The sequence below is a fragment of the Pan troglodytes genome, chromosome X (assembly GCF_028858775.2).
Source record: "Pan troglodytes isolate AG18354 chromosome X, NHGRI_mPanTro3-v2.0_pri, whole genome shotgun sequence".
NCBI classification, from domain to species: domain Eukaryota; kingdom Metazoa; phylum Chordata; class Mammalia; order Primates; family Hominidae; genus Pan; species Pan troglodytes.
The window spans coordinates 54,258,651-54,282,282 of NC_072421.2; the positions used below are offsets into that span (position 1 = coordinate 54,258,651).

General features: G+C 37.5%; 1 protein-coding gene across 9 annotated transcripts in view; it reads right to left on the minus strand.

Annotated features, from left to right (window-relative positions):
• Positions 1-23,632, minus strand: part of WNK3 (WNK lysine deficient protein kinase 3) — a 162,610-nt gene that overhangs the window by 26,311 nt on the left and 112,667 nt on the right. For 5 of the 9 annotated variants that reach the window (XM_024353376.3, XM_024353380.3, XM_024353378.3 and 2 more), the window contains exons 14-21: positions 21,803-21,958; positions 21,670-21,721; positions 20,264-20,401; positions 18,967-19,904; positions 9,148-9,379; positions 8,622-8,752; positions 7,218-7,831; positions 3,080-3,291 (exon numbers count right to left, since the gene is read on the minus strand). In XM_024353376.3, coding sequence (XP_024209144.1) covers positions 3,080-3,291; positions 7,218-7,831; positions 8,622-8,752; positions 9,148-9,379; positions 18,967-19,904; positions 20,264-20,401; positions 21,670-21,721; positions 21,803-21,958 — 2,473 coding nt within the window. The remainder of the gene's footprint in view (positions 1-3,079; positions 3,292-7,217; positions 7,832-8,621; positions 8,753-9,147; positions 9,380-18,966; positions 19,905-20,263; positions 20,402-21,669; positions 21,722-21,802; positions 21,959-23,632) is intronic. The other 4 variants (XM_054676971.2, XM_024353382.3, XM_024353381.3 and 1 more) reach the window with 1 other exon arrangement.

Below are 23,632 nucleotides of genomic sequence, written 5' to 3' on the forward strand. Positions count from 1 at the left end.
AAGAGATTGACACATATATGGCTAATTGATTTTTCAAAAAGGTACAAAAGCTATTCAATGGAGAAAGGACGGTCTCTTCCACAAATGGTAATGTAATAATTGAATATCAATATGCAAAAAAGAACCTCACCCAAAACCTCACACCTTATACAAAAAGTAATTCCAAATGTGTCATAAATCTAAATGTAAACATAAAACTATTAAACTTTTAGGAGAAAACATAGAGGAAAATCTTTGTGACCTGTGTTTAGCCAGAGTTCTTAAATATTACACCAAAATCACAATTTTAAAAAAAAATTTGATAAAGTATACTTTATTAAAATCACAAACTTTCGCTCTGCCAATGACACTGTTAAGAGAATGAAAAGACAAGCTATAGACTTGAATAATATATTTCTAAATCACATGTCTTACAAAGGATTTTTATCAAAAATACAGAAAAAACTCTCGAAAATCAACCATATGAAAACCAACAACCTAATTTTCTAAAATGACAAAAATTGTTGCCTTTGGGATAAACTGAGTAAAGGATACATAGGTACATAGCATCCCTCTGTATTATTTAACTGCATGTAAATCGACAATTATCTCAATGAAAATTTCAATTAAAAATAAAACAGGATACAAAAAAATAGCAAAAAACTTGAACAAACACTTTACCACAGAGGATATACAGATCACAAATAAGTGCAAGAAAAAAAATGCTCAACATCACTAACTATTATGGGAATGAAAATTATAATAAAATAACCACTTTATATCATCAAATACCTATTGGATTGGCTAAAAAAAGAATGCTAGTAATACCAAGTGCTGAAGAGCATCAGAAAAACTGGAAGTCTCGCACATTGCTGACAAAATGTAAAATGATACAGCTGCTTGGAAAATGGTTTGTTAGTTTTTAAAAAATGTTAAATATGCATACCATATGATGCAGCAATCTCATTTCTGGGTATTTCATCCAAGTGATCTGAAAACTTATGTTCACCCAAAAAGCTGTATGTGACTATTTACGGGAGCTTTATTTGTAAAACCCCAAACTAGAAACAACCCAAATGTCCTCCAACCGGTGAATGGATAAACAAACTGTGGTACATCCATTATAACACAAAATAAGTTGAGGAATCCCAAAGACAGCCTCCAGAGACATGTTTTTACCATGAGATCATACTTCTCTGGCCATGCTTACTTAGAAACAGGTGGACACCTGACTGTAGAACAGCCCAACTATAGGCCAGGCAATGGGCTCTGACCCATTTCTTGGCATGAAAAAGATGAGCAGGGACAGTCAAATTTTCTGTCCCTGGAATCTAACAAAGGTCAGTTAAATAAGGACCTGAAAGTGAAAGAATGCTTTGGGATCACGAGTAACCAGTGTTATCTAACAGTTTTGGGAAAGCAGAAACTATGCATAAAATGAAGCCATTTGGGAATGAAACAATAAAATAAAGTATAGCTATTAGTGATACTGCATCAGACTGAAGGTTCATGTACTTCTGCTATTAAATCCCCAGAGCTGCCTTCAATCTAAGTCTACCCCTTAATTCTGTCTTTACAAGATCATCCAAGTACAGTTCCTGTTCTTGGGTTCTGTATTAGTTGTCTATTGTTGTTGTAACTAATTACCACAAACTTAGTGGCTTCAAACAACACAAATTGATCTTATAGTTCTCTAGGTTACAAGCCTAACATGGGCCTCACTGGCCTAAAATCAAGGTGTTGCCAGGGCTGTGTTCCTTCTGAAGGCTATAGGAGAGATGTGTTCCCTGGCCTTTCCAGCTTCCAGAAGTTGCCTCCATTCCTTGGTCTGTGGCACTCTTCCTCCATCTTCAAAGCCAGCAATGTTGCACCTTTCTGACACTGTTTCCCTTTTCTCTGACTCTTCTGTGTTTCTTCTCTTCTACTTTTAAAGATCCTAGTGATTACACTGGACCTACCTGGATAATCCAGGATAATCTCCCTATCTTAGAGTCAGCAGATTAGCAACTTTAATCCCATCTGCAAGCTTAATTCTCCTTTGCCATATATCCTACCATGGTCACAAGTTTCAGGGATTTGCACATGGACGTTTTTGGGGGGAATTATTCTGCCTACGACAAGTTCCATTGGGGTTTCACATATGTCCTTACAATACATCCTTAACCCTCACCTTGACTATGCACATATAAACAAAGAGGCCTGATCTGATTAACAACTTCTATATTAGTTAAGTAGAGATTGATGCTCTTATTTTTCAAAGTCAAAGAAGTATATTTTACTAATATTCTTATAACTAATAAACAAAGATCTCTTCAGATAAGAGCATGAGTGTATATATATATGTATGTATTTCTTTTTATGAGACGGAGTTTCATTCTTGTTGAGTGTGTGTGTGTGTGTGTGTGTATATATATGTGTGTGTATATATATATATATATATGTATGTATTTTAGATGGAGTTTCGCACTTGTCGCCCAGGCTGGAGTGCAATGGCACAATCTCGGCTCACTGCAACCTCTGCTTCCAGGGTTCAAGCAATTCTCCCACCTCAGCCTCCTGAGTAGCTGGGATTACAGGCGCCTGACACCACATCCAGCTAATTTTTGTATTTTTAGTAGAGATGGGGTTTCGCCATGTTAGCTAGGCTGGTCTCGAACTCCTGACCTCAGGCGATAGGCCCACCTCAGCCTCCCAAAGTGTTGGGATTACAGGCATGAGCCACTGCGCCCGGCCGAGTAAAATTTTAAGATTATCTTGTTACCAACAAACTCTCCAACAAACTCTAAATGCTAGACCAGAAGTTCCCACTGACTGATAACATTTCAAAAATTATTGTGGGGATTGGCATTGGGCTTCCAGCTGCCGGTTTTCCAAATAAAAGCATGAACCATACTCAGCTTCTCTCTACAATCTATCAATTATCCTAATCATTATTACATAAAAGGACATTTAACATCAAAAACAGAAAATAATCTCAGAATAATGTGTACTTCTTTAAATTATTTTAGCCTAATTAAAAATAAATTGTATTATAATCATTTTTCTAATTTTGCTAATCTTGGACTAGATTTTTTAAAAATTACTTTTATGACTGATTTACCTGTAGCAACTATGCCATTGTCCACATGTGTCAAGGACTGGGGGCGGCTTCGAAGTTTGCTTTTGAAAGATCTTGGTCGACGTGGTGATGCAGGTGGCAAAGGAATCTCAGTAGATTGGGTTTTGCTATCTTTAATTGACCGAAGGCGTTCATAGAGCTCCTGCAGCTCCTTATTCTGCTGGGTTTGAAGATTTACCACCTCCTGAATGTGTCTGAATGAAAATCATGCAAAAAGCATTTTAATGGCACTGGCTCCATAAAGATGAGCCAAGAAACTCTAAACCAGTATAAGTAAAGTTTAACAAGGAATTTAGATTAAGAATGGGGAAATAGAGACTAGGCACAATGGCTTACATCCATAATCCCAGCACTTTGGGAAGCCGAGGCAGGAGTATTGTTTCAGACTAGAAGTTCGAGACAAGCCTGGGTAACATAGGGCGACCCTATCTCTCTAAAAAAAAAAAAAAAAAAAAAAAAAAACAAAAATTAGCTGGGCACGGTGGTGCATGCTTGTAGTCCCAGCTACTCAAAAGGCTGAGGTGGGAGGATCACTTGAGCCCAGGAATTCAAGGCTGCAGTGAGCCAAGATCACACCACTGCACTCCAGACTGGGTGACAGAGAGAGACCCTGTCAAAAAAAGAAAGAAAGAAAGAAAGAGAGAGCGAGAGAGAGAGGGAGGGAGGGAGGGAAGGAAGGAAGGAAGGAAGGAGGAAATACAGAGTATTTTCACAATTTCCAGAGGGGAAGTGGGAAATGCCTTCCTAAGCATAACATTTAACTGTAATAATCACTCATGAAGAAAAAGATTAACAAATTTCTAAAACTGAAATACAGTGAAAGTCAGTAAAACAAAATGTAAAGTCAAATAGTATTAATAATATTAACATTTTTTGCCAGACGCAGTGGCTCATGCCTGTAATCCCAGCACTTTGGGAGGCTAAGGTAGGAGGATCGCTTGAGCCCAGGAGTTCGATACCAGCCTAGACAACATAGTGAGACCCTGTCTCTCTGAAAAAAAAAAAAAAAAAAAAATCAGCCAGGTATGATGGCACGTGCCTGTAGTACAAGCATCTCGGGATGCTGAGGCAGGTAGATCTCTTGAGCCAGAGGTCAAGGCTTCAGTGAGCCATGACAGCACCACTGCACTCCAGCCTGGGTGACAGAGCAAGACCTCATCTTAATAATAATAATTGTAATAGTAATAAAAGAAAGAATAAATAAAAATCGGTGAAGAAACCATAATGCTAAAAGAACACTGAAGGATGAATAAATTATCTTTTAAGATCCCTTCTAGGCCAGGCATGGTGTCTCATGCCTATAATCCCAGCACTCTGGGAAGCTGAGACAGGAGGATGGCCTGAGGCTAGAAGTCTGAGACCAGCCTGGGCAACACAGGGAGACCTCATCTCTACAAAAAAATTTAAATATTAGCTGGATGTGTTACACGTCTGTAGGCCCAGATACTTGGGAAGCTGAGGTGGGAGGATGGCTTGAGCCCAGGAGGTAGAGGCTGCAATGATCCATGACTGCACCACTGCACTCCAGCCTGGGTAACATAGTAAGACTCTGTCTCAAAATAAAAGATCCTTTCCAGGTCTTGGGTTCTATGAGGTTATGAGAATCCATGTCTCACATTCAAAATTAAGTAGATATTCATAACCACCCAGTTACAAAAAACTAGCCAGCTACAAAAGCTACCAGTCATTTGACAATGGTTTAAAAGAACCATTAAAAACAGCAATAGAAGGCCAGGTGCAATGGCTCACGCCTGTAATCCCAGCACTTTGGGAGGCTAAGGCAGGCGGATCACGAGGTCAGGAGATTGAGATCATCCCGGCTAACACGGTGAAACCCCGTCTCTACTAAAAATACAAAAAATTAGCCAGGCGTGGTGGCGGGTGCCTATAGTCCCAGCTACTTGGGAAGCTGAGGCAGGAGAATGGCGTGAACCCAGGAGGCAGAGCTTGCAGTGAGCTGAGATCATGCCACTGCACTCCAGCTGAGGCAACAGAGCCAGACTCCGTCTCGAAAAAAAAAAAAAAAAAAAAAAACCAAACCAAACCAAAACAAAAGCAACAGAATACTTATATCACAAATATGAAACTGCTTTAATAACTTTTATTATAAAAAGTATCAGTGTACATATACTGTATAGTACTTAATATATAAGTTGACATATACATAATGTAACGTCAAGCCTGTATATATATTTTAAAGTGGAATATCAGCCTTCTGGTGATGAATATTTAAAGTATATATTCACAGTTTTCTTGCAAGCTCAAGTTAAAAACACTGAAACAAGTTAGAGAGAAAATATTATAATTATCTATCATTGGAATGACAGTTTTGGGTTTTTTTCTTCTCTGGGCAAGGCCCTAGAAACTAAGAAACTTCCAAGGATTTTAACCTGCTTTAATTCTTGAAGCACTTGAGCGTAGCATCCAAGTGGAGCATTATTCAAGCTTGTAAGAACTTGACTAAAATCCAGCTTTTTATTTTATTTTTTGAGATGGAGTCTCGCTCTGTCACCCAGGCTGGAGTGCAGTGGTGCGATCTCGGCTCACTGCAACCTCTGCCTCCAAGGTTCAAGCAATTCTCCCTGCCTCAGCCTCCTGAGTAGCTGGGATTACAGGTGCGCGCCACCACGTCTGGCTAATTTTTGTATTTTTAGTAGAGACGGGGTTTTGCCACGTTGGCCAGGGTGGTCTCAAACTCCTGACCTCAGGTGATCCACCCGCCTCGGCCTCCTAAAGTGCTGGGATTACAGGCATGAGCCACTGTGCCCAGCCAAATCCAGCTTTTTGCGTGCCTATTTAGTCCTCCCTGGTTCTCCCTGCTTTACAAATTGTTCAAGTCCCAGAACAGTGCGGAAATTCTCTAAAGCATAAGATATATTCAAAAATTGCTAGAGTTGGTTTCAACTTTTCAAAGTAAGGGCATGGGGTCGTCAATAGGAGGCTAGTAATTAACTTATGAGTATATACATATAATGGAATACTTTGAAACAGTCAAACATATAATGATACAGATATATATCCAAGATACTATGAAATGGTAAAGAAAACCAAGATATAAGAACAGTCTTGCAGTGTAAGTTACTATTTGGGGAACAAAGAATGAAATATGCATATTTGTTTGTACAGTTATAGACTAACTGGATATACAAGAAACAGGTAATATTTATTGTGTCTAAGGAGAGAACCTGGATAGTTCAGCTGCAGTGCTAGGAGGGAGACTACTGGTTACCCTTTTGTACCTTTTGAATTTTGAACCATGTGGATAGAATTAGAATTCAGCAACTTAAATATGAATTTCTTTTCTTTTTTTTTAGACGGAGTCTTGCTCTGTTACCCAGGCTGGAGTGCAGTGGCGCACGATCTGGGCTCACTGCAACCTCCACCTCCCGGGCTTAAGCGATTCTCCTGCCTCAGCCTCCCAAGTAGCTGGGAGTACAGGCGTCTGCCACCACACCTGGCTAAGTTTTGTATTTTTTTTTTTTTTAAGTAGAGACAAAGTTTCACCATGTTGGCCAGGCTGGTCTTGAACTCCTGACCTCAAGTGATACACCTGCCTCTGCCTCCCACAGTGCTGAGATTACAGGCATGCGCCACCATGCCCAGCTGGCCTGAATTTCTTTTTTTAAAATGACCTATTTTATAAAACTAAATACAAAACAGCATTCTATTGACAAAATATATTATCATAATATCACTAGTGAAGGTTGATTACCTCAGTCACCAAATAATAAGCTTGATCTTGAAAGTATCTTACCTTTTCCTAAAGAAGATGAACCACTATCTCTGATTATAATAAATCAGCTGTTTACTTATCAAATGTGAAATTATATAAGAATAGTTGTAAAATCTAAAACCAAAACTCCTGAAGAATAAGGATTGTAAAGGTTAGCAAAAAGAGTAGTTAAATCATATTGGTAAATAAGCAACTGTAATAGTCTTGAGACTATGAAAACATTTTATATATAAGAACTTTTTCTCATTCATAAATGTTTAGCATTAGCATTCTTTGTAGTTTTCAATCACTAAAATGTCACCAATCCTAAATTAGTTACCAATCCAATACTAAGTTCTATAAAACCTAGGGCAACCAGATTTGTGACAAAAGAGAAACAGTCCTTACTTTTCTCGTAATCTTTGAAGCTCCACCTTCAAGTCCTCATCCTCTATTTCTGATTCATCATCACTGCTCATTGGGGAAGATGGCGAATAGAAGAGTGAACTCTGTGTTTGAGCATAAGCTTGTTCTTCGTGGTGTGGTAAGCACTGATTACTCTCTGGACCAGTCTTTGCCACTGACTTTCCACTGCCAGCAAGACTGGCTGAAAATTCACTATCAGAGCTAGGCTGTTTCCCAGCAGTCAATATCTCTCTCTCTTTAAGCAACAGTTCAGATCCAGACTGCATGCTACTTCCTGTGGCTGAAGTTTCTTCAAATTCCTTTTCTGGGGTCACTGAAGATACATCAGTCTCACAAGCTGCGCTGAAAGATAAGAAGTTGTCACCTTGTTTGGGAACTCCTTTATTTTCTTTACAGGTTTCCTGAAGAGCTTGTAACTTCTCAGAAGAAAACGAAGTTTTTGGATTTTGTGTGGCAGGTTCTATTTCTACCAACTGAGACTTTGCTGTTTCAATAAAGGCTTCTTCACTAGAATGGTTTGTCTCACTGAACACTGATATGTGTTCTATTCCAAAAGATGTCATTTTTGCTGACTGCTGCTGAGGAATTGTAATCACCTGAGATATAAAAACGTAAAAGTGGTTAGCATAGCACAGACAAGTAGATGCTCTGCTGTGATGTATACGTATTGATACTAGCAAAACTTAAAAATTTAATCTATACCCCCAAATTCACTCTTTCAATCAGGCCCCTTGGGTAAAGAGAGTGGGCATCATATTGCTCAAATAAAATTCCACAATTAGAGTTGCTGAGATTCTAAAGGACGTGAAATTACATTTATAAAAGAGGACCCACCCACCCGCCAAAAGAAAACCTATTTCTGTGCTCTCTACCAGCTATGAAAATCTCCATTTCTTTAGATTCATCTTTACTGATGGCTTCAAAAGGTGAGGGGATGCATGCAAGATGAACAAATTAAATATGACAATGATCTACATTTAAAGTAAGTATCATCGGCCAGGCATGGTGGCTCATGCTTGTAATCCCAGCACTTTGGGAGGCCGAGGCAGGCGGATCACCTGAGGTCAGGAGTTCAAGACCAGCCTGGCTAACATGGTGAAACCCCGTTTCTACTAAAAATACAAAAAATTAGCCGGGTGTGGTGGCGCGCACTTGTAATCCCAGCTACTCGGGAGGCTGAGGCAGTAAAATCGCTTGAACCAAGGAGACGGAGGTTGCAGTGAGCTAAGATCACACCATTGCACTCCAACTGGGCAACAAGAGTGAAACTCCATCTCAAAAAAAAATAAAAACAAAAATGGAAGTATCATCTACAGACCAAGATCTCCAGTGGCTGTTATATTTTATAATGCCCTTGTAGATAAGGATTCAATCAAAGACACAAACCTGGAACCGACCCCGCTGAAATGATCCACTCATCGCTTTACATCTATTCAAAGCCCTAGTATCAGCTGTGGACTCCCGTGTCAGAGGAATGGGATCAGGAGCAATTGCTGATCTCATCTCTTCTGTTTCCACTGCAAGTTTTGCCAAATTGTAAGTAAAAAAGAGAAAATTGTTTGTTAAGACTAAATTTGTTTACATTACCAAAAATGAAGAAAAGTAGAAAAAGCTTAACTCCTGCTAGACAATTAAAAGGTGTTAATGTAATAAGCAACATCATATTAAGTCCCTAAGTCTAAATCAGACATTGCAAGATTTATCCCAAGACTTAGTATCTATATGAAATGAATAACCGGAAAACCAAATTAGTTACAAAAGGAAAAAATAAAATGGCAATGACATTAATGGGACATGTCACATACATGGGCTATGTGGAAAAAGTGGCAAGATTTGTATATGAACAACAAAAAAAATAAGTAAATGAAAAGTGATGTTACCTAGTCTATGTCCCTGACTGTAAGCACACTACCTTGACGGACTTTTGATCTCTTGAAAAAGCTGGTTGACTGCCGTAGCCTGTATGCCCAGCTTTTTAATTTGCGAGTCCAGGATTTCTTGCTAATAGGATTTTTGAGACTAGGACAAGTAAAGCTTAGGCCAAAATATCCACCTCCTGTCTGCAGATGAATGGCTCCACCGCTTGACACAGCAGCAGGATAGGCCTCTGGATCCCCTGGAAGTGAAGCATCTGAGGACATCTCCTAATGGAGACAAAACAAAACAAAACAAAACAAAACAAAACAAAACAACCGAGAAAAACCAAAGTGGTAATAATTTAGGTAAGGTGAAGCTTTAAAAAAAAAAAAAATCGGAATTTCTTGTATAGACTAATCTTTAACCCAAAATAGAGTATTACGTATATAGTTGCATTAATAGTAGCATATCAGACTGAACCCAAAGTACTCAATTTATAAAAAGCCTTGTTTCTTTAAAAATATTATTTAGACTTTAGTAAATAAAAGAGAAGATTATTAATCTTCTACCCCAGAATATTTTTCATCATTATACAAACTTTGAAAACTGAAAATCAAATTAAAATTTCCTTCATATGTGCCAGTTTACTAAAAAGGTTACTAAAACTCCATGCTATTATCATGGAAATTTTCATTTATGCCTATATTATTTAAGAGACTCAGTTAAAGATGCTTGAAACACATAAAAACAGAAAAAAACAAGATATCTAGGCACTTAGATTTACAGAGAAGTATCAGGAAATCAAGTTTCTTACTTTATGAAAGCATACGGAAATTTATAAAGGACATCAAAATTACTTCAAAATCATGCTCTAAAAATTCTTGTTAACATCAGGCTATGCTGGCTATAAAATCAATCCCCTCTTCTTGTCCTCCTACTCCCCCAAAAAGGACCCCAGATATAACTGTTGTATCTAAATGAGTGCTTTAAAGATAAATCCCCTATAATAATTAATATGAAAAGTTAGCACAGAAAACCACAAATATTTTGGGAAACATGAGAAGGGTCACTACTAATCTAGAAGATTAAAAAAATATATAAAAGCACAAAGAATGGGATTTAGCATTTGCCTGAAGGAAGATAGCCTACATGGCAGTAAGTATGATGTCTTGGGTAAGCATTATTACTACTTAGGGCAGGGCTGGGCGCAGTGGCTCACGCCTGTAATGCCAGCATTTTGGGAGGCTGAGGTGGGCGGATCACCTGAGGTCAGGAGTTTGAGACCAGACTGGCCAACATGGTGAAACCCCGTCTCTACTAAAAATACAAAATTAGCCTGTCGTGGTGGTGCCTGCCTGTAATCCCAGCTACTTGGGAGGCTGAGGCAGGAGAATAGCTAGAACCCGGAGGCGGAGGTTGCAATGAGCCGAGATCGCACCATTGCACTCCAGCCTGGGCAACAAGAACGAAACTCTTGTTTCAAAAAAAAAAACAAAAAAACAAACACAAACTTATGGCAGGTCAGGACATATTAAAAATAAAATTGTAAGCAATCAGTTTTTATTTTCTGAAGTCTCATTTTAAACTAGTAATAGTTTCATGAGAAGAAAAAAATCAGTATTACAATTTAGAAAATGTTACATTGGTCCCACTGAAATTACAGAAAATAATTTTAATATGTAGTACCTGGATCAAGATGGCAAATTAAATATTTGTTCTAGCCTTCCTTATCAATCCAAATTTACAGACACAACAGGAAAATATACATAGACACATGCATATATGACTGACAGAGGAAAAAGTAGACCATGACATATGTAGGAATTGTTTCAAAATGCTGCATACTTGAGTGGCTGATACGGGCAGCAGGAGAGAACCCTGGCCAACTAAAAAGATGAGTGGTAGGCTAGAATGCTTACAAAACTCTATCAGATCTATCTTCTGTCTCTTTCAATGTTATCTCTTAATGCTCTCCTGTTTACTGGCCGCCTTTTGGTTCCTTGAACAGATCTCTGCCTATGACTATCACCATCACATACAAGTCTTTCCCTGACTACCATATATAGGTTTAGTATCCATTTTCTTCTACTACATGTAAACTCCACAAAAACAGAGGTTTTGACTTATTCACTGCTAAAGAGATATTTACTGAATGGAAGAATGAACTGGTTGGGATAACAAAGAAGGAACAGGCAGGCAGTTCTGTCCCTTCTCTCCCCACCTCCAGACCAAGCAAAGGGCAGCAGAGGCATGTGCCCCCAAATAAGAGCAGTAAGAGGAAAAGGTTTTGTGGCCAAGAGAGAGGTCAACAATGTAGGAAGGAGACAACATCCAGGAAGAAAGGTAAGCCCTCCTACATTTGGAGACTAGCTACTGGGCCACCCTCCAGGCAGCATTAGAGAGAAGTTACAAAATACAGTGCCAGGGAGCATGTCCCATACCTTTCCCACAATTACTGAAGGAAAGTTACGGTAATTACATAAAACATTTACAGACAGATGAACAAGGAATCTCATGAGTGAAAAAGAAGAGAACACAACTAAGAATCACTAAACACCAAGGGAAAACTAACGTTATAAGAAAATACTAAACTCGGCAAACAGAATAGCCAAGGAAATAGCATTAATAACATAGAATAAGACTTCAATATATTCAGAGAGATGTGTGAATATACTACATCGATAAAGAAAGGAATGAACTACAGTTACTAGAAATTAAAACAATGTAATACTTGATACAAAAAATAGCTGAATAGGAGATGCAACCGCTTAAAAATTGAGAAATTATCCCAGTACAAAAAGCAAAAGGACAAACAAATGAAAAGCATAAGAAGTTTATAGATAAGAGCTGCGCGCAGTGGCTCACACCTGTAATCCCAGCACTTTGGGAGGCTAAGGCGGGTGGATCATCTGAGGTCAGGAGTTCCAGACCAGCCTGGTCAACATGGTGAAACCTCATCTCTACCAAAAATATAAAAATTAGCTAGGCGTAGTGGTGAGCGCCTATAATCCCAGCTACTTGGGAGGCTGAGGCAGGAGAATTGCTTGGACCTGGGAAGTGGAGGTTGCAGTGAGCTGAAATCATCCCATTGCACTCCAACCTGGGCAACAGAGTAAGACTCCATCTCAAAAAAAAAAAAAAAAAAGTTTGTATATAAGAAAAATAAAAATGGGAAATGAAGAAATAAAACTATCTCTATTCACAGTTGACATGCTCTTATATATAGAAAATCCAAAATAATCCACCAAAAGTTATTGGAGCTAATAAACAAACTCAGTAAAGTTGGAGGATACAACAACACATAAAAATCAGTTGCATTTTTATATACTAGCAATGAAGAATCCAAAACAGAAATTAAGAAAACAATTCCATTTCTAATAACAATAAGAAAATACTTAGGAATACATTTAACCAAGGAGTGAAAGTCTTATACACTGAAAACTACAAAACATCAATGAAAGAAATTCAAGGATACTGAAATAAATAGAAAGTTCATGGACAGGAAGACTTAATCTGTCAACAGTCCACAGGGTGACCTACAGATTCAATGCAATCCCTATCAAAACCCCAATGGCCTTTTTCACAGAAATAGAAAAGCTTATACTAAAATTCATATGGAATCACAGGGGACTCTGAATAGCCAAAAAATATTTAAAAAGAACAAAGTTGGAGGACTCACATTTCCTGATTTCCAAATGTACTATAAAACTACAGTAATCAAAACACTGTCATTTTGCTACTGGCATAAGGATAGATATTGGGATTGATGAATTGAATTAGTCCAGAAATAAATCCATACATCTATAGTCAGCTGATTTTTTACAAGAACGCCAAGACCATTAAATGGGGGAAAGAATAGTTTCTTCACCAAATGGTGCTGAACAACTGGATATCCAAATGCAAAAGAACGAAGCTGGACCCTTGTCTCATACATATACAAAAATTAACTCAACATATATCAAAGACCTAATTATAAGAGCTAACAAAGCAATACAAGGAAAAGTGGATAATCAGACTTCAACAAAATTAAGAACTTTTGTGCGTTAAAGGATACCATCAAGACAGTGAAAAGACAAACCTACAGAATGGGAGAAAATATTCACAAATAAAATATCTAATGAAGACTTAGCATCCAGAAAATACAAAGATTTTTTAAATTTTAGTTTATAGAGATGGGGGTCTCACTATGTTGACCAGGCTGGTCTTGAACTCCTGGCCTCAAGCGATCTTACTGCCTTGGCTTCCCTAAATTCTGGGATTACAGGCTTGAGCCACCATGCCCAGCCACACATATAAAGAATTCTTACGGCCGGGCACGGTGGCTCACGCCTGTAATTCCAGCACTCTGGGAGGCCGAGGCGGGCGGATCACGAGGTCAGGAGATCGAGACCATCCTGGCTAACACGTTGAAACCCCTGTCTCTACTAAAAATACAAAAAAAAAAATTAGCCGGGCGCAGTGGTGGGCACCTGTAGTCCTAGCTACTCGGGAGGCTGAGGCAGGAGAATGGCGTGAACCCGGGAGGTGGAGCTTGCAGTGAGCCAAGACAGCGCCACTACAGTCTGGCCTGGGCGAAAGAGCGAGACTCCGTCTCAAAAAAAAAAAAAAAAAAAAAAAAAGAATTCTTACAACTCAACAACACAAACAACAACCCAATTAAAAAATAGGCAAAGGACTCGAACAGACATTTCTTCAAAGAAGATATACAGATGGCCAACAAGCACACGAAAAGATTCTCAACACCACTAGCCATTAAGCAAATGCAAATCAAGACCACAATAAGATACCACTTTATACTTACCAGGATGGCTATGATCAAAAAATTGGAAAACAAGTGTTGGTAAGTATGTGGACAAATCGGAACCCTCACATTGTGCTGGTGGGAATGTAAAATGGTGTGGCTGCTTTAGAAAAGAGTTTGGTGGTTCTTCAAAAAGTTAAACGTAGAATTACCATATGCCCCAGATAATTGAAAACAGGAACTCATATGAATACTTTATATGAATGTTCGTAGCAGCACTATTCACAACAGCCAAAAGGTAGAAACAACCTAAATGTCCATAAACCAATGAATGGATAAACAAAATGCAGTATAGCCATAAAATGGAATATGAACCTTGAAACATTATGCTAAGTGAAAGAAACCAGACACAAAGGCCATAAACTGTATGGTTCCATTTATATGAAATATCTAGCATAAGCAAATCTATACTGACAGAAAGCAGATTTGTGGTTGCAAGGGGCAAGGGGGAAGGGAGAATGAATAATGACTGCTTAATGGGTATGAAGTTTCTTTTTTTGGGGTGATGAAAAAGTTCTGGAACTAGATAATGGTGATGGATACACAACCTTGTGAACAAATTTAATGTCACTGGATCGAACACTGTAAAAGAGTTAAAATTCTAAGAAATCACAAGACAAGTTTCCATATTTATAGAGCACAAAGAATATGAAATAAGATGAATAAACAATAAAGAGAATATACCAAAGGCATCCAGTAGCCCTTTAAGTAGGTACTATTATCTCGATTTTACAGATGAGGAAATTAAGGCTGGGTAAAGGGTGTAGATAATTTGCCTAGTATTACATAGTAAATGGCAAAGCAAGATTTTGAAACTGGTTTGTGGGGTTCAAAAGCTGTTTTCTTTCTAACACTGTTTCAATAAGAATGTTTTCATTTAAAAAATATTACAAGTATTACACTGTGAAAGGAAAACAAAAACTCAGGACCCTAATTCACTATGCCAAAAAGAAAAAAATTAAGCTGAAAGCTGAGTCATGCAAGAAACTGCATTTCATTTTGTTCCTAAGCAAACAGCTACAAATAAAAGGTTAAATATCTCCAGAGGTAGCTACCCTATGTTCACCTTATGTAAAGTGCTGATTTACTGAGCAAAATTGGGAGATGAATACATAATTGATTATTCTCCTACCTGCTCCTTTTTCTTTTGCAACATGTGGATTACCATAACCTCCCTCTTTCCCCTCCAGCTTGCTTTTCTCCTTTAAATACTGAAGCCCTCAAAATCATCTTTGGAGAAAGGCACAGACCACAGACTGTATCTGTGATTCCATGTTTCCTCTCTTCTAGGCATGTCCCTAACCTTGGCAAAATAAAATTCTAAATTGATTGAGATCTGCCTTAGATATCTTTTGGCTTACAACATGAATAACTGTTTTCTGTAAAAGATCTAAACCATTAGATAAAACAAAAATCCCTGTAACAACCCTCCTTCCCAGTCTCCCCTGGAAGATATCCACTAATATCAATTTATCTTTTCAGAACTTTTTTGTGCATTTATGTACATATATATGCGTATGCGTGTGTGTGTGTGTGTGTGTGTGTGTGTGTGTGTGTGTGTTCCTTTTTAAAAATACAGGCCAGGTGTGGTGGCTCATGCCTGTAATCCCACTGCTTTGGGAGACCAAGGCAGGAGCATTGCTTGAGGCCAGGAGTTCAAAACCAGCCTGGGCAACATTGCAAGCCCATGTCTCTACAAAAAGTTTAAAAATCAGCCAAGCATGGTAGCACGCACTTGTAGTCCCAGCTACTTGGGAGGCTGAGGCAAGGGGATCACCTAAACTCAGGAGGTTGAGGTTACAGTGAGCCACGATCATGCCACTGCACTCCAGCCTGGGTAATGGAGACCCTGTCTCAAAAACACACACACACATACACATACATACATACACACACACACACACACATACACACACCTCATCATACTGTCTGAATTATTCTGCATATATTTTTCCTGATGATTTTTCCTGGAGATATGTCCATGCTAAAATAAAGATGATAATAGCTAACATATATTTATAGGTCTACTTCATGCTTTTAAATTGCTTCATAGTATCAATGTCCCTCAATTTCTATTTACAAATATTTAAACTTGTTTGTGAATCCTTTCCTGTTACCAATAATCAAACAATGTTACACTGAACATTCTTATACATGTTCCTTTGTTCATATGTGCAAATGCTTCTCTCAGGTAGAATTTGACAGTGACATAGCTCAGTCACAGGAATGTACACATTTCTAACTTTCACAGTGTTAAACTGCCCTCCAAGTAGGCTGTACTGATTTTATTCCTACCAACATAAAATGAAAATTACTGTGCCCAGCCATCAATTTCTTTAATATTTGCTAGTCTGATTAGCAGAAAACTATTTTTCCATAAAATTTTGCCTTTCTCTCATTACTAAGAAAGTCGAAAATCTTTTCACATGTTTAGCAGGCATTTATATTTCCACTTCTGTGAAATGCACGTTCAGATGCTTTGGATATTCTTCCACTGAGTTGTCTGATCTTTTCTCAATGATTTGTAAGCATTCTTTATATATTTTAGAGTTAATATTTTGTCAGTTTTCTGAGAAAAAAGCTTGGAACAAAAATATATGCAAAAATAGGTTGCTATGAAAATGGAGCCAAGAATAAGAAAGATTTAAAAAATCAAATTCATGACTGCCAAATGAAAAATTAACTGGATACAGCTGAATACCAAGAGAGTGATCTGAAATTTAAAAAGAAAAAAAAAACTGAAGACATATCTGAGAACATAAGGTTTTAAAAAATGAAATTAAAAGTGAGAGCAAGCTGTTAAGAAACATGGGGAATAATCCAAGAGGCCATATATCTCCTACAATTTCTAAATGGAAATAAGCAAGACAATGAAGGGGAAGAAAAAAAAGAAATGAAAATAAAGTTACCGGAGCTGAAAAAAGACACAAATCTTCAAATTCGAAACATCCACAAGAGTGATATACAAAATGAATGGGAAAGTGATATACCAAGATACAGTCTGATAATCAGAGCTCTAAGATAGTTCCCTAAGAGCAACTAGACCTGTGCTAACTGAATACAGTAGCCACTAATCACATGTGGCTGTCTAAATTTAAATTAATTAAATTAAATTAAAAATTCAGGCCCTCAGTTGCACTAGTCACATTTCAAGTGCTCAATAGTCATATCTGGTTAGTGGTTACTGTATTGGATAGTGCAGATACAGAACATTTCCGCGTTGTAAAAAGTACAAGAGCATTGCAGTGGTCTAGAGTAAAAACAGGTTACCTACAAATGAATGATAAACAACTGACATCACTCTCATCAGGAAGGCTAATAAAAGACAATAAAACACTGTCTTCTAAATTGAGAAGAAAAAATTCTGATCCTACCATCTGTACTTAGTCAATCAAGTGTGAAGCAATATAAAGACATTTTTGGACATGCAAAAGAATACCAAATAGGATACTCATGCAATATATTTGAAAATATTACTCATAGAAGTATTTTAGGGGAAAAAAGAAGAATTCCACGACACCAGAAACAGTGGCAGCTAAGTATGATCCAGATATAGCAACAGACACTTGAAACAAATAAATGAATTCATTTGACCTTGACACTTGGGAGAGTCTCCTTCAAGCAACAAAGTTTAAATGACAGAAATAACAGTTCATTTCTTAAGATTCGAATCACATTATGTGATATTTATTATTTAAAATAATTTAAAAATTTTTTAAATCTTTAAATTATATGTATCAGTGGAATATTATGCAGTTGTTTCAAAAAGTTGAGTAAGATGGAACTATGTGTACTGACATGGATAGATATCCATAAATGAAAGAAATGCAGAATAGCATATATGTAAATAAGTATATGTATATAAATATTAACATGTATCTATATCTATATAAAGATACAATATATCATATATAAAAAGTATGTCTTTATAAATATTTGTATATTAATTAAAATCATGTCTGGAAAGATTTGTTAACAGCTGTGTCTACAGGTTTGGGGATGGGGTGGATTTTACTTGTACATAGTACATATATACTATGTACAAGTATATATTATTACTTATATAATAACAAAAATGACAAAAAGATACAGCAATAAAGATTTAGAAAGATGTCCATGATCTACTGTAAAATGAAAAAATTAAGTTGCAGAACAGTATGTATACAGCACAGTATTTTTATGAATATAATGTTATATGTATGTAAATAGATCTGTATAAGCTTAAGAAAAGTCAAGAAGAATAAGCATCAAATTATTAGTGGTTACTTTTGTGATTTGAAGGGGCAGAAAAGGAAAATTAAAGTTCCTACATTATATAACTCATAAAATACGTCAGGCCAGGCACAGTGGCTCATGCCTGTAATCCCAGCACTTTGGAGGCCAAGGCAGGTGGATCACAAGGTCAAGAGTTCGAGACCAGCCTGGCCAACATGGTAAAACCCCGTCTCTACTAATACAACAATTAGCCGGGCGTGGTGGCACGTGCCTGTAATCCCAGCTACTCAGGAGGCTGAGGCAGGAGAATTACTTGAACCCGGGAGGCAGACTGAGATCATGCCACTGCACTCCAGCCTGGGTGACAGAGCAAGACTCCGTCTAGGGTTTAAAAAAAAAAAAAAAAAGTCATGGTATTAATGATGATTTTTACTTTCTTTTCTTCTCTTTTTTTGTCAAATTAAATCCCCCCAAACATGATTAAATTAAAAACCATAACTTGTTTTTTTAAAGAAGGAAACGGATAACCGGCATTTTAAGTGAAAATCTAAAAGTTCTTCCTACCCACTAAAACAATCCATGAGTCAGTTTTCATTCCGTCATTAATACAAATATAGACACTGCTTGCAAGTTCTTAGCTAATTCACCAGAGGGCTCTCTTACCAAAGATAGTTTGTCATCTCTACTGAGAGGTTCTGAACACCTGCAGCCTAAGTCATAGCCTTCTTAAATACCTGTGACCTCAGAATCTTGTGACATAGACCATTTCATCTCAAAGGACAGAATTTTAGAAGAGAAGGCATTTCTTTAAAACAATAAGCAAAGAGTAAGGAATTGGTTAGAAAGAATGATACTTACATGTAAACACAATTCGCTGGGTACAGAAGTTATCACATTCAGGTCCCTTTTGAACACTGATATATTAGCAGGCTGACTTGCAGCCACATTGGACAGAAGCTTAGAGCCTGTCTGTTGGAAATTAGGGGATTGTACAGGGCTATCTTTAATTCCACAGTGACTGATGGCTATGACTTCTGTCACTGGACAGGAGAGGGTATCTTCAGCAGAGGAAGAAAATGGAGAGTCTATGCTTTGGGTATCCTTCTGACTCTCGGGATAGATGTTAGAGATGCTGTGCTCCTGATAGAGCAAGTTTCTTAATTTTTCATCCAGAGTTTTAATTCGGTTGTCTGCAAACTCCAGTTTTGGAGGTCTTTCTCCATCTGATTCCAGGACAGTAGTGGGTTGAAGGGTAGTTGGTTCAAGGCCAGGGGTCTGAGTGGGAATGACTGTCTTAGGAGAACTTGCTTCAGTGTTCACTGTAGTTTCTCCTTCTTGAGAAATAAACTCTGCATCCATAGCTGGCTGCTGTACTGATAAGGTTTGAGGCTTTTGATCAAATGCCAGAGTTGTAAGAGAGTTACCAGAAGTCTGAGTTGATTCGCCAGGATGGGACATAAGTGCATCAGCCTGACTGGCAGTTTGGTGACATGGATACACAGGTATGAATATGCTTGCTTGTTTGGTGAGTCCCTCACATTCAGCTGGAACTGCACGAACTGAAGTAGTAGAGTAACTGGAACTATTAGTAACTGGTGCCATTATCTGCCTGTTATCTTCCACTTGATAAAGTATAGCTGGCTGCTTGGTTTCTACACTAGCACATTCAGAAATCTTACCATCAACCACATCCTTGTGTTCTGATTTGGAGGTGAAAAGCGCACGGTGGCATGGATTATTTTCTATAGTGAGCAATGTGTCCCGTGATATTTCCTTATTACTTGTGTTTTTTGGACCTGGAACAATAATAAAGAATGGCTAAGCACGTACTGACGAGTACAAAGCACAGACTAGTACCCTAAGTCAAAAGGAACAGGAGGACAAAGGGGCAAATGAGAACCTGTGTGAAAGTACTCTTGTAAATAAGACTCAAAACACAGAATTCAACCTGTCAAGGGAAATAATGTTTTCCTTTTTTCTCATAAATATTAAATAGGAAATGGCTTAAGTTGTATCCTAATATTAATGTCTTCAAAAAAGCTTATGAAAATTCTCATAAGCATAAAATTCCCATGGAAACCAGTTAAAGATATCATATGTATTTTGCATCCCATCCTTTGAGTCTGGACAAAGCTGGCAGAGAAGAAAAGCTTACTAGGAAGTGGATGTCGGCCAGGAACCGCAGACATGGAATGCTGAAGAGAAGGAGGAGACTGAGTCTCACGGTTTCTTATCGTCTGATTGATACAGAATCGCCACCGACCAACTGGGGATGACTGAGGAGCAGATTCATCTGCAGAAATAATTAGCAAAAAATAATATGCTAAGCTATTTTCAATTTATTTACCTTATTGACTGAAGAAGCCAGGTTAAATAAACAATTTGTCTTATATCTCCATTTCTAATAGTACTAGAATATATGTAATTGATAAGACCAGCCCTTTTAATACTGACAAAAAGTCTAAAGTACTAAGCACACAATATCTTTAGAGAAGGATTTTAGATTCTACTGAAACAAATATTGCTTGAATAGCAATTAGAAACAGGGTACTCTCTGAAAAAACTGACAGCACTTTTCTCATTAAAACCTATATCTCTTATTCTGTATCCTGATTATGATAGTGCTTATATAAATCTATACATGTATTAAAATTTACAGAAGTGTACACCAAAAGAAAAAGAAATCAGTTTTACTGTATGACATTTTTAAAAATAAAGTAAAATAAACCCCTTAACTGCTACTTTGTAAATGTACTCAAATAAGTAATTCTCTTTTAAACTTTACCCAACTTTGTTAGTCAGAAACCTACTCATATCTTGGCTAACCAGAAAAATAAGATATAGGAAGGACTCTGCATCCTAACACAGTCAAACTAAATTTCAGGATAATGGTATCTGGTTCTATTACTCCCACACCACCTTTTGCTTCTTTACGTTCCTGTAATTTCTTCAGGGGTGCTCATTTGTCTATGGCTCTTATCCCCCTCCCAGACACTCTTTAATATACCCATGACCAGAACTGAGAAGAATGGAAAGATAAAGTCATCAGAAAAGAAAACAGGAGACCCTAGTTTTCGTTTCTGGAAGTTTATCTGGTATCTGATTTACTAAAAGTTATCAGTGACCAGCGCAAGTAGAAGCATATCATTCATCGTTAGTAGAATAAAATCAAGATACGAATGACTATTGAAATATGAGGCAAACTTAGAAAATGATGACTTTTGTTAAAAAGTTTCTATCCATCTCAAATCAGAAAAAAATAACTTACCAGTTAAGTTTCAAACAGTTATGCCATTTAAGGTCATCAGTACTGTGACTGCTTTTCTGGTAACATGACCACCCAATAACTCAAAAATAAATCAATCAGATAAAGAACCAACACTTGGGGAAAAGTCAGGGGATGGATTATTACCTTTGGGCCTTTCAAAGTGTGAGAAAACCTACACTAATAAGTTACCAAATTAATTTATTGGCTAACATCTTTCCCAATGAAGGTGTGTTAAAAGTTTTCAAATGTCTTGCTTCAAAAACCAAATGGTAAATTTTACTAAATATACTTACTGCTGGTTTGAGTAGATGTAGAATTTATCTGTACTTGTTCAGATGACCCTGTCTGAATTAAAAATGAATAGATAAATTAAAAAGTTCCTGATTCATATCTGAGAAGATCTGTTTGCTAAACAATTGTTCTCACCTGGCTACTGTTGGAGTCCACAGTAATAGAATCAACTCCAGTGGCTCTTTCTGTGGCAAAGTGGACATGAAGGATCTCCTGGGCTTGACCTACAATAGCTCTCAATTCTTCTACAAATTTTTCTTTCTCACTTTCCAGCACAAAGTTATCTTCAACCTGCCCAAAAGTAAAAGTAAGTCTATTCATGAGAATGAATTCAGTTTCTTCAAAGTTATAATATTATATAAATAGTGACTATCACATAAAGAAAGAAAATTGGGCCAGGCACAGTGGTTCATGCCTGTAATCCCAGCACTTTGGGAGGCTGAGGTGGGTGGATCACCTGAGGTCAGGAATTCGAGACCAGCCTGACCAACATGGTGAAACCCTGTCTCTACTAAAAATACAAAATTAACTGGGTATGATGGCGGGTGCCTGTAATCCCAGCTACTTGGGAGGCTGAGGCAGAAGAATTGCTTGAGCCCAGGAGGCGGAGGTTACGGTGAGCTGAGATCGCACCATTGCACTACAGCCTGGGCAACAAGAGCAAAACTCTGTCTCAAAAAAAAAAAAAAAAAAAGAAAAAGAAAAAGAAGAATAAAATTAAAATTAAGTATCTAAATCCAAGTGTCACAATAGAATTCACAAAGACCAGCAATAAAATGCCAAAAAATACATTAAATTATTCTGAGACTACTGACATTTCTCAGATTGGCACTACCTACCAGAGAAGGAACCAGCATTTTAAAAAATATGTCATTCTATAAATTGGTTATTTGAAGAATATAACTGAGGCAATGTTTAAAACTAAGATGTCCAAACCCAAAAGCTTTTAAATCACAAACCACAAAATGAAACATCTCCAAAGAAAATAAAGAATAGCTCGGAAGGCTGGGCACGGTAGCCCAGCACTTTGGGAGGCTGAAGTGGGTGAATCACCTGAGGTCAGGAGTTCGAGACCAGCCTGGTCAACATGGCGAAATGCCATCTCTGTTAAAAATACAAAAATTAGCTGGGTGTGGTGGCGTGCGCCTGTAATCCCAGCTACTTGGGAGGCTGAGACAGGATAATCACTTGATCCCAGGAGGCGGAGGTTGCAGTGAGCCAAGATCACACCACTGCCCTCCAGCCTGGGCAATAGAGCGAGACTCTGTCTCAAAAAAAAAAAAAAATAGCTCGGAAGACCACTAATTAGGTTAAACATTCCTGAAAAGAATGAAAGAAGAGACAGTTCAGAAAATATTACGTTAAACAAGAACAGAACTGATGATGAAATAATTAACTTTTAAAATGTTTAATTCTGCTTGGCTAGAAATGCATACACAAAGAAAGCTGGCAGAAACAAAAAGCATTATATGCACTCTTCCTGCCATCCTAGTCCCATCCCCATCAAAAAAGGGGAAGATGCAAAAGTAACCTAAAAAATAATAAAAAAATAATAATAATAAAATAAGGGGGGAAGAAATACTAACTTAAGCCTAACGATTCAAAGAAAATATTAAAAACTAAATGAAACAATAACATGCAAGAAGTTAGATCAGTGGCTAACACATTAGAATTACAAGGGGAGGGATACCCCATTTACCTTTACATCATTCTTACACATTGTATACCTACATCGAAATATCTCATGTACCTCATAAATATATAAACTTTCTATGTAGCCACAAAAATTAAAAAAAAAAAACAGAAAGAAAAAGAATTACCTGGGGCTTTAGCTTTTTCAAAGCCTGTTATAAAAAATAAAAATAATAAAAGATAACTTTTTTTTGAGACAGGGTCTTGCTCTGCTGCCCAGGCTGGAATGCAGTGGCATGATCATAGCTCACTACAGCCTCAATCTCCTGGGCT